Genomic DNA, 12,313 nt, shown 5'->3' with positions numbered 1-12,313 from the left:
ACAATTACAATTTACATTACGTGCTGACAGCTTAAACGACAAATTATCTTAGTAAGAAACGTACAAATTTCCTTGTCGTTTATTGTTGAATAGATCGTTGTCGGATTGGTTAACAGACGCGTTATCTTCGCCGCATGCAACTTCTAAAGATGTAGCTATTAGGCCCTGATCGCGAGCTGCACCTGATGGATGTTGTAGGTCGATAATAGATAAGTACGTACCCCACAAAAAAAATCAAGTTATTTCCTGAAAATTTGATTCTTACTATCACCGTCAGCTCGAGCTCGACGTGCACGTGACCTTGGTATTGCAGGCTTTTCTCCGGTGTGCATTTTATCCTAAACAAAGAGAGACAAATAAAGAAACATTAGCGCCTCGTCGCGTACCACTACATTGCATTGTAAATATATAAATGTTGTACATGTTCCAGGGGATTTAAATTTGTAGTAAGCAAGTTTTATTTACAGATCCAGGTCTATAGCAGGTAACCTACCACAAACACGATTTTTTTTCCCGAATCTCATTATTCCGAACACGGTTTGAATTTTTCATAATGCGATTACTGTTTTGGTGTAAATTTGTAACACTGAAATGTCTTACAGCAGAAGTATCACTTGTCAGAAAAAAAATTATTAGAATAATTATTACATTCTTTTGGCAGAAGTTTGTTTGGTCAATTCATATTTATCCTACTGTCTGTTTTCCATACGGTTGCTGAATAGTCGTTTTGACAAAATTAGTAGTCTTAGATAAAATTAATCAAACATAGAAAATATATCCAAAAGTACGATCCCAGGTAGGAGTCAAACTTGGGTGCATCCCCTTTAGTACTGTAGTCTAGGCTCTACTCTATGAGTAGAATCACTGGCTGAATGTATAGTTTTGTAATTAGAAGGTGTTATAAAAAAGGAAGTAAGAAAAGAATGGAGCATCTTGACATTATTGAATTGAAACCCAACGCAAAAACTATGTGAAAGAATACAATAAAGTATATTTTGAAGATTATTCCACTTTAAATTCAGAAAAGTACCTCTCGCTACGCAATCCGAGCTACCCCCCAGTTACAAATGGTGGAATGCGCCGGCTTACAAATGAAGAAAGTACGAATCCCGAAGTGAAAATTTTTTATATTTTTATTTTGAAAAATCTGCCAATGGAAGAGACATAACATAATTCAAGCCTGCAAATGATAGACGCAAGCTTACTAGTGATGAAAGGATTCCGATGAAGAAAAGTCCATCGTGAAATATTTTTATATGTTGTTACAACACAACTTCCAAGAAAGCGTACATAAGGTCGTAATTTATTTTTTTATATTTAATATTGATTTATAATTGATACCAGTAAAAAGTGCGAGAAGTGAATATGTATTGTGTACCGGCACAAAGATGTAATGGGTTCAACGACGTAGACGAGTTTTTGAATCAATTTGAGGCCTAATAGTGTATTAAACAACTGGTCTGATGTGCATAAGAGATACGTGTTGGCATTGTATTTGGAGGGGCCAGCTCTACAATGGTATAAAACGTATTTTTCTTCATACATGACGTATGATGTGATTCCACAGAAGTTAAGAGAGGAATTTCCCTCACAGATAGATTACGCTCGAGAATTTTATTATAGGCGACAGGGGCCTAATGAATCGCTGATAAGTTTTTTTTTTTTTTTTAATTTATTGACCAAAAACAGGAAAAAAAAATACTTAATAAATAAATACAATCATCGCTCACAAAAGCCCTTCCGGCTTTATCCGCGGCGAAGGAGTTCATACATGTTACAATTAAGTTTGAAACGAACGTTTTTAAAACTCGTATAAATACAGTCTTATCTCATCATGTGTACAAAAAAAAAAGTTATTACTATAGTTTAGATAAGTTAGCAACGAAAGCGAATATTCAAGATGTTCGGTTTATTAGACATTTCTTGAAGTCTTTGACACCCAATTTTTATTTTAAGAATTTATATTTATCTAAAGAGGAGTTGAGAAAAAACAATTATACAAATAGATGATATATTTAATCACACTTATGATGTGAGTCGACAAAATATTGAATTGCCAGTATATTGTCACATGGAGCACTCTCATTGTTGGCAAACACAGGGTGACTCTGCACCGATAATTAGACCCGAGTCTAAGCAGTCGGAATATCAAGTGCCACGAGCACCAGTTGTGCATCAGGATACGCCAAGTCAAGGGTATTCACAGGCACATAGTTGTGGATCTTCGTCGGGATCTCCTCAACGTGGATGTCAGCAAAGCGCAGCTGAACATTTAGAAAATTTGTCTACAATTGATAGTTTTAGTGTAGATAAGGCACCTTTTGTATCTGTTTTTATTAATGATGTAAGTTGCGAGGCGTTGGTGGATACAAGTACTTCGGTTTCAAGTTCGGTTTCAACTTCCAAGTTGTCAAAATTGGAAATGGACAACAAAATTTCTTTTTCTAAGTCCATGACAGATATCGGGTTAAAGAAAGAAAAGTCTTCTTTGAAACCAGTATCAAAAAGTTTAGATAGTTTCTCGGTTTTGCCAGAAATAATAGATAAAGTTGACGTGAGTGAAAAGACGTGTCAATTACGTCAAGATTGTAATTTCAATAAAAATAATTATAAGTATGCTTTCCCGAAGTTAGATACAAAATATAATTCGGAAAGCAACATTTTTAAACCTATTGTAAGTAAAGTGGACAATTTACAAGTTATTAAAACGAGTAGCCTCGATAGATTTGCATAAAGTATGTATAGATAATTTACAATCCAAGCAGAAGCGAATATTTGATAAAAGAGACAGGATTGTTTTGTTATCTAAGAGGTATGTAAGTTAGGATAGTATATCGCTTGAGTAAAGTTAATTGTATGATGAGAAGTTTAGGTATAAATAAGAATAGATTGGGTAGGCAGGATCTACTGCATGCGAGTAGAATGAAAACGTTCTATAGGAGATAATTTAATGTTTTCTTGTTTTCTACTAGGTTAATTAATCTTTTTTATTTATTTTTCATGTGGAACCACGATGAGATTGTGAAGAGTTTTGGGGGAGCTTGTTATTTTCCAGCAATGCAGACTTTGAAGGACGGGAGGATATGATGGAGTACCGATTTGGATTAGAAGGATATAACTTACTTTTCCTTTTTATTTATTTTTTTAGTTTGATAGATATATTGTCCTATGTATGCGCATAGTTCGTGCTCACTCTCCCAGATGAACAAGGACTGTCTGCATTCAGGGAAAATATATTTATTTAATTATTAGCAGTCCTTCATATGGAATACCCCCATCCCATATGTATGTTAGGATATGTTATTAGGGTTATACGTGTGTTTGTTCTTGTTTGTTTAAAGAAAGTGAGAATAGCTGATCGAACGTGGATAGCTGCAGGATGATGACTGAGGCAGCTGGAAGTTCAATATTGATGTAACCCAGTGAACATCCGATGGATGCTCAAGCCTGTGTCGTCGTTGTGGCAGCATGCACGTTGAAGATAATTTAGGGAAACAGTTAGGAAGTAGTGATGTTTAGAATTTTTATTAGGATCATTCAGCCAGTCTAGAGTCGCTGAAATAAAGTGTTAGGGTTTAGTCAGGTTCCCTAATTAGCTAGGATAGCGAGTAATTATATTTTGATTTGTTTGATTAGGATGTGATCATGGTCTGTCCTTTTAGATAGGTTTTTGGCAGACTAAATTTTTTTTTTTTTCTTTATTTATATTCAGGTTACTGAGACCCATAGATACATACCTTACAGACTAACATACATAACAATATAAAATAAAATAACACTAATTTAACACGTATTTAGGTTGTCGGCGACGTGTGGCGCCATCTGGTGTCAGGCAACCGGCCACGGAATCGCCGGTATAGGACACCCTTCGGCCAGAACTCCTCCTTCATGAAGGTCGACAGATGTTCGGTCGGCACTCTCACCACAAACGAATTAAAGTTCACGTAGTGGCGGGACTCCAACCGCTCGACTCTCAGGGTGTATTTGGATTTCAACCTGATGTACTCCACTATCTCCTCAGACTTCGTGGAGTAATGCAGGCGTGACAGGTACAGCAGCGTTGTCGGGATTGCCGGACGCAGCAAAAAGTTGGACCCTGTCGGTGCAGTGCCGCACAGGTTACGGCTGGTGGGCTTCCTCTTCTTCTTCTCCACCTTTGTGAAGCCGTCATCGTCGCACCGGTCCGTCTGCCTCTGTGGTTTTGCAACTTCAGAGACAGGTACACGAGGTTTTTTCATCCCCTTCGTTGATAGCTGCCTGGCTTGTGGTTGTGGAGCAACGGGTCGGTTAACAGCTGCGACAGCGGCGTAATCACGTGGAGGGGTCAACGTGTTTACGCGTGACGTCTCCGCCGGAGCGGACAATCGAGGGGCGGGGCGCGGGGAATCGCGCTCAGCGACAGCGGTCGGTGACGCATCCGTATGGGCCGACTCAAAACTGCCGATAGATGCATTATGTGCCCCGCGACGAGTATTCACGTTACAGGCCTCGGGTGACCTACTTACCGAAGTTGCACTACTCAGTAATACAACTTGGGCACGTAACTCACAGATGGTGTTATCCGAAGCCTCCAATTTACATTGAACTTCGGCCAGACTTGCTTTCAGGGATGTGATGTCCTTAAGCAGCCTAGTGACATCGACATGGTCGAACGTGACAGGGGGCAGCTTGTGCAGCTCCTTTGCCACGAAAGCAGGCACGTCGTCTGGGTCGGTTTCCTTTAACATCGTTATAATGTCCTGGATACTCTTCGTTCCTCCATCCCTCCGGCGAGATGGCATCTGCTCGGCCTTGCCAAGCACACGGAAAAGCAGCGCCTTGCCACTGCAAATCTCATCTTCTTTAAAGTTTGATTTGCAGATCTGCATGATGCTGACCTCGTCCATAGTGTCGATGGCGTGTTGTATGAACGCCAGCAGTTCATTGGCTATGAGTTGTTGGGAACCCATAGTCAATTACGCGCAGCGGTCATTACCGCGCGGATCGCGAATTAATATAATTCTTACTGTGTGAGCACGTCCGAATCAGAGTGTGCATCGCACCGGACTGAAGCCATAGCTTCCTCGGTGGTTACTTGTTGGTAAGATAATAGCTTCCGAGCAGTGTGTGTCTAGCCTATAGTAAAGGCTGATCACTTATGTAAGTTGCCTATCATAGGTAGAGCACCAGCTAGGGATATTCACCTCTTCAGCTGTGAGGAAGAGGGATGTAGTCTAGGCTCTACTCTATGAGTAGAATCACTGGCTGAATGAATAGTTTTGTAAATTAGAAGGTGTTATAAAAAAGGAAGTAAGAAAAGAATGGAGCATCTTGACATTATTGAATTGAAACCCAACGCAAAAACTATGTGATAGAATACAATAAAGTATATTTTGAAGATTATTCCACTTTAAATTCAGAAAAGTACCTCTCGCTACGCAATCCGAGCTACACCCCAGTTACAGTACTTGGATTGCTATATGAAAAAGCAGCACGAACCAAGCGAGGGAAGCGACCGTGTCGCGGCAGCGTACTTTAAATAATTATCGTTCTAGTATCTTTTACCAACCTCAAATTCATTCATAATTAAATCTTATTTACCGATTATTTGTGTCAATCACTTAACTCAAATCTGATGTAAAACAAAACATAAAACAAAAAATTATTTATGGGTAGGTAGTTATAGATTTTTGAGTAAAAACAAAATATTGAATTCGGTACATTAGCCAAATGGAATGTTGGGGAAATGAGAATCGGGAAACGAATAAGTTATTAGAGTGTCAAAATTCACTATTTTGACACTAATAATGTAATCTATTATTGAAAGGTGTAATAAAAAAAATCGTAGCGTATTTTTGAACAAATAAAACAAAATCAATTAAATAATCAATATATACCGAAAGTTTTCGGAGGAACAAAATGCTTGTGATAGGTAACCTTAAAACACGGTTCATTATTTTTATGTTAAGCAAGAAGAAATAAAAATGGACACGAGAAAATTACTTCAGAGCACTCCTGGTGCAGTTTGTGTGGTCGATTGAAATCGCGGACAAGTCCTAACATGCTATGCTGCTCTAAGATGGTGGAGTCGAGATAGCTGCGCATGGGGTTAGGCGGCGGGACCAATCGCCGTAAGCGGGACTCCGGCTGCTGTATCTCTAAAACATAGGCATACGTGATGCGTGCCGATCAAAAAGAAGGTTATCAAGTAAATGCCACGCCGTAGCCGGACTCAGTAGCAGTTTGGCATTACCTGACATCAGAGCATAATCAGTTAATAAAAAAAATGTGTGTTTTAAATTAAAACTCATTGAAAACAAGAAAAGGGTGTAGGTATGAACCAATTGAATGTACTCACTTTTTTTCGGCTGCGCTCGTACGGATATGAACGGAACCTTTTCAGGTTCATTCACGTGTGTCATACTTTAAAACAATAAACTGTTTTAGTAACTCAAACATAAATAATTGCACGAAGTACAGACACAATATTACAATATTCTCTACAGTAGCGCAACGCCTTTGATGTTCGGCGAAACCGCACCGCCCGTGTATGTATACGTAAATATGCAAGGGTTATCAAAAAGTGGAAAAAAATGTGATCATGATTACAACGTGATTTTTATAAATATTGATAAAGTATAAGGAATAAAGTGCACATACGTATTGTTTAGATGTTTTCAAACCAGGTTTATTGCATCGTGGCAAATAAACTAAGTCAATTAATTTATTTATGATTATGTTTCGTACTTGTTGTATTTAATGTCGAATTGAGACTGTGTATAGCAGTGTGCACCACTATACATGCGTACAAGAATATTCGAAGGATTCGCAGAAAGTATTCAAAAATATTGAAAAATACTCACAGGGTGGTTACCTTAGCGCTCGATCCCACAAACTAAGAGTTGCCTCAAATTACTGCAGCAAACTGGCGCGACGCTGCAATGCATTAAAACAAGCAATGCAACGTTAACCTTTTCTTCTAATAGACAAAGTTACATTGCATTAAACAAAAATTGAAAAAGAAGATGCAGCAAGCGGCGTCAAGCTGTTACGGGTGCACATTATAAAGTGCAGTATAATATGGAACATATTCTCCACTAAATAAAGTATACATTCCTTGTAACAAAAGAGTAAAGCCGCGCGGCGCAGCGCTGCACCGCGCACCCAGTCGTCGTTCGCGGCTAGAGCCGCCATGGGCAATAAGCAGGGTAAACAAAAATATAAGAATTGAATAAGAGTGAAATTGTTCAATGAAAAAAAGTGTAATTAGTGCATGTGTGGGTGTGAATAGTGTAAATATGGCTGTAAGTGTACATTACGATTGTGAATATGTTTTAGTGCTATAAAACAAAGTAAAAATATTATAAATGGTAAAATAAACAAACTTAAAAAAAATTCAACCGACTTCAAAAACCACAAACAGTTACTTACATTAGAAAGAGAAAAATAACAAAACAGAGATTTAATCCAAACGACAACAATGCACGTACTTTTTTTTATTTATTTTTGGCTTATATCGTTTTGTACAATTTTAATAACTATCTACATTTATGGTTTATTTATACAATTAGTACGTGACAATTCTTGTCTAAGCATATTACCTATAATTTTAATAAAATATTATTATTGGTATGTGCTACCTGCTGATCGGTTTGAAGTTTTACTTTACCACTGAAAAGATATTGATACTTAAATACTTATACAATATCTAATTAGTTATTTTTGGAGTCGGTGTAAGGCAAGGTAAGTAAACAAAGAAATACTTTAATCAAGATAGTAAAATTAAAAAAAAAAAATTTAAAATTTGTAAAACTAACTAATTAGATATTGTAAATATTTAAGTATCAATATTTTTAGTGGTAAAATACAGCAAATATTAGCACATACCAATAATAACATTTTATTAAAATAAGTTCGGACAAGAATTGTCACGTTGTAATTGTATAAATAAACCATAAATATAGATAGACCGATTAATAAGTTATTATAATACTGTATACTAAACAAAATGGGACAAAAATAAATTAAAAGAATTACGTGAATTGTTGTCTATTGGATTAAATGTTGATTTTGTTATTTTTCGCTTTTTACTTTTTTGACTGTTTGTGAAGTTTGAAGTTGGTTAAAATTTGTTTAAAACAAGGTTTGTTTATTTTACCAACTTTAGTAAATAAATATAGGCAGATAAGTAGTGTAGCGTTTACTTAAGTCTATATTAAACATTAGACGGCAATGAACTTTGTGATTTAGAAACAAATAAATTACTTATCCAACCACCCTTTCTTTACCGTAGTACCATCAGACATTTCCATTGATGGTACAGAGGCAACTTTTTATATCACATTATGAAAAGGCAGGCAGGCATGATTAAGACCATTGTTTTAATCGCGGACCATATGACGAAAAGGCATTACGAGAAATTCTATCTTAATCTTTCCATTCAGGTGTTTGAGTCTGAAAGTCAAAGATTTTTATTCAAATAATCCCAATACAAGTTATTTCGACAAATACTTACAAGCACTTACCATCATCAAGTGCAGAGTCCGCTCATCCCATTATATCATTACGAGAAATGGAAAGACGAAGAACGTCCACAACTATCCGAGAGCTTTTGATTTATAACAGTTCAACAAACACACTGTACATGGTTATAAAATTTGAGGATTTTGCTCGATTTCCATGGGATACTCTCATCAAATTCTGATTTGGTAACAATGGGACCACCTCGAGAGTACACCCTTTCAAACAAAAAAGAACTTTCGAAATCGGTCCACAATTGAAGGAGAAATCGGTGAATACACTGTACATGCCAATAAAATTTGAGGATTTTGCCCGATTTCCATGGGATCCTCTCATCAGATTCTGTCTTAGTGACAATGGGACCACCTCGAGTGTACACCCTTTCAATCATAAAAAGAATTTTCAAAATCGGTCCACACTTGTTGGTAAATTAGAGCAAATTTCCATATGCCACCAAAAAGTTTGTGTGACAGCCATATTAAAAAATGGCGAAAAATACATTTTGATCGCAAATTATTATTAAACCACACATGCCGAATTTCAATCGAATTAGAGCAAAATTTCATCTACCGCCAAAAAACACTTCTATAACAGCCATATTGAAATATTGCGATAAACTAATGTTGATCACAAATTATTATCAAACAACTCCTACATGCCAATTTTCAAAGGGATCAGAATTTTTTTTTTCTACAACCAACAAACGCTTGTATGGCAGCCATATTTGAAAATGGCGATAAACCAATTTCGAGCACAAATTATTGTCTGGGACTTCTAGAAGCCTCCGTATGTCAATTTTCAGCTAAAACAGAGCAAGTCTCTTTCGGCAGCCGTTTTTAATGAAAAAAACATTTATATTGCGGCCATATTAAAAAATGTAGAAAAACTTATGACCCCATATTATGATTAAGGACTCCTAAAGACCCCCGCATGCCAATTGTAAGCCGCATCGAAGCAAGTTTTTCTTCGGCCGCCATTTTGGATTCGCCATATTGATTTTTTTTACACAGGCAGTTGACCCCTATTACCCTCTATGACATGCCTTCGAGTACCTTCTACCTATCTCTAATAGCTTTCGTGATAGAAGGCTTTGAAATTTGTATGGCGGCCATGTTAGTTATTTAAATTTCGAACACTTTTTACTTTCTGCAGAAATTAACCAAGGTGTATCTCATAAAAGTGCACAAAAATCCCCCCCCCCCCACAAGCGGGTCTTCTTTGATTCTTTGTCTTGGAGCCTATCCGCGTACAACGGTATAAATATCTTTTTTCACCATATCGGGAAGTATGCGTTCTAGCGTCTGTGGCAAACAGTTTGAACATTTGCTGTAAACCAATTGTAAATAAAGTTGTATTTATTTCTAATATTGTTTTTTTTTATTTAATCTCAATGGTCAGCTCAATTCAGGACAAAAAATAGTCCAATTAAGAAAACTTAGGTTTTAGTCAAATTTACTCCTTTTGCACATTAATAGCAATAATTTTCTATTTATATTAGATACAATAATTAATTATACCATTTTGAAATCTACTTTAAACACACATTATTTTAGAATTGGCGACTCAGGTTATCATAATTTTTTGAACTTAAACTTTGTGAATAAAAATTTGCACTGAAAAATAAAATAAAACTTTCTTTTAAATTTAAGTGCCGTAGTTAGTCACACTATTTACTGCCTATCTTAGCACAGTTAAAGTAGAATATTATGACACCAAAAAAGAAGGAATTGATTACTTGTAGTCGTGGTGTACAAAAACGTAAAATAAGGTGAAAATAATTAAATTTAAAGAAAAAAATATACATATATCTTAGGTACTATATGGGATATATTTTTCTTTATATATTTTTTTGAACGTTCATAAACTCTACTATAAGGCATTTCAGGCTTATCCATTCTTTACCGGACACCCTGTATATAACATTACACATATATTTTTTACTTTGAGATTTTTTTGTGTTAAATTAATATAAAAAATACGTGTTTTCAATATTTTTTGTGGCGGTAGGCGTTCAAATTTTTTTATTTTGCCTAAGTGGGCGGTGAGCCATATAAGGTTTGGGAACCTATGGTATATGTATACTCTGAGACATAAGTTGACAAGTCTCATATGCCTGTAATTTCACCAGCAGGGTAAGAGTGCCCTTCACACCGAAACACAGGAATGCGTTGTAACCTGGCTTCTGCAGGTTCTATTCTACTAATTTTCATTTGTTCGCTTCAAGTAATGTCGCATACATCAAAATAGTTCCATATTTAATATATTGTTCCAATATTGACACAGGACACTACAAAAGATATGGTGGGATATTATTCCAGCATATTGAATATGTAAACGGAAAATTTGAAACTACCCGTAAGGGCGCATTCAAATTAGATTCTTGTAGAAGCGCTGCAGTGGCGCATCTGTGGCACATAGAATATCTAGTCTTCAAAAGTGGACAGTGGCGCCACTGCACTTTTCCTACAAGCGTCTAATTTGAAGCCACAGTATCATAACCAGTTATTATTATTATATATTTACGTGTTCTAGTTTTGACATACGTACATCAAATAAGTCCAGCATACAAGGAAGAAGAATTCGACGAGCTCCAATCTTTGGAGCCTTTGCATACGGCGCCGTAACCACGCGTCATCTACGCGTATACGCCTTAGACGCGCTGTAGTGAATCGATTCAAACGCGCGCAAACTCGCGTTGCAAGCAATAAGATATATAGAATATCATGTAGGATGTTCCTTTATTTCAAAAATTAAACGAAATTAACAAACAAAACTAAAATTAAAATTGTCTCTTGTCAAAATGTGCTACGCATACGCGCGTTAACAGCGCGTTTACGGCGGGAATACGCGCAGATAACGCGCGTTTACGGCGCGTATACGCGCGTCGTCGGCCCGTACACTATACGCTGTGTGCGTAGGCTCTTAGTTCCTATATTTGCAACGTGGAGATAAGAAGTAACGTGAGCATGTGGAGGTATGAGAAAACAAAATCTGGCGCAGGGATTTTAAATACACTGCCACGAGCATATTTGATACACGTCTGTGTACACTGCAAGAGTTTGTGTGTTCGAGACAAGAGACAAGAGAGGCTGTACGACGTAATACAAAGCTATTATTGGACAATATCAGTGGATCAAATTGACAAATGCGCATATTGACACTGAGAAGAGATCCAATGTTGTAAATTATCGTAAACGCAGTAACACACGGCGACTTTTAGCAGCGATGCAAACGCGATGCAGTCGCTAATCATACACCTATACACACGTGTGCCGCTTTAAGCAGCGGTGCAAACGCGATGCAGTCGCTAATCATGTACCTATAAACACATGTGCGACTTTAAGCAGCGATGCAAACGCGATGCAGTCGCTAAACATGTACCTATACACACGTGTGCGACTTTAAGCAGCGATGCAAACGCGATGCAGTCGCTAATCATGTACCTATATACACGTGTGCGACTTTTAGCAGCGATGCAAACACGATGCAGTCGCTAAACATGTACCTATAAACACATGTGCGACTTTAAGCAGCGATGCAAACGCGATGCAGTCGCTAATCATACACTTATACACACGTGTGTGACTTTAAGCAGCGATGTAAACGCGATGCAGTCGCTAATCATACACCTATACACACGTGTGCGACTTTTAGCAGCGATGCAAACGCGATGCAGCCGCTAATCATGTACCTATACACACGTGTGCGATTTTAAGCAGCGATGCAAACGCGATGCAGTCGCTAATCATACACCTACAAACACGTGTGCGACTTTAAGCAGCGATGCAAACGCGATGCAGTCGCTAATCATACA

At 37.3% G+C, this 12,313-nt stretch overlaps 1 protein-coding gene across 4 annotated transcripts in view; it reads right to left on the bottom strand.

Annotated features, from left to right (window-relative positions):
- Positions 1–12,313, bottom strand: part of LOC113226621 — a 32,407-nt gene that overhangs the window by 9,694 nt on the left and 10,400 nt on the right. For 3 of the 4 annotated variants that reach the window (XM_026459344.1, XM_026459334.1, XM_026459327.1), the window contains exons 4-7: positions 6,338–6,402; positions 5,983–6,137; positions 266–338; positions 65–182 (exon numbers count right to left, since the gene is read on the bottom strand). In XM_026459344.1, the coding sequence (XP_026315129.1) occupies positions 65–182; positions 266–338; positions 5,983–6,137; positions 6,338–6,402 (411 nt within the window). Of the gene's footprint in view, positions 1–64; positions 183–265; positions 339–5,982; positions 6,138–6,337; positions 6,403–6,842; positions 6,905–12,313 lie in introns of those variants that run through there. The other variant, XM_026459352.1, reaches the window with a different exon arrangement.

The sequence above is a fragment of the Hyposmocoma kahamanoa genome, unplaced genomic scaffold (genome assembly GCF_003589595.1).
Source record: "Hyposmocoma kahamanoa isolate Upper Pololo Valley unplaced genomic scaffold, ASM358959v1 100021, whole genome shotgun sequence".
NCBI classification, from domain to species: domain Eukaryota; kingdom Metazoa; phylum Arthropoda; class Insecta; order Lepidoptera; family Cosmopterigidae; genus Hyposmocoma; species Hyposmocoma kahamanoa.
Note: the sequence above shows the minus strand (reverse complement) of the source record. Positions and strands in the feature narration are given on the sequence as shown.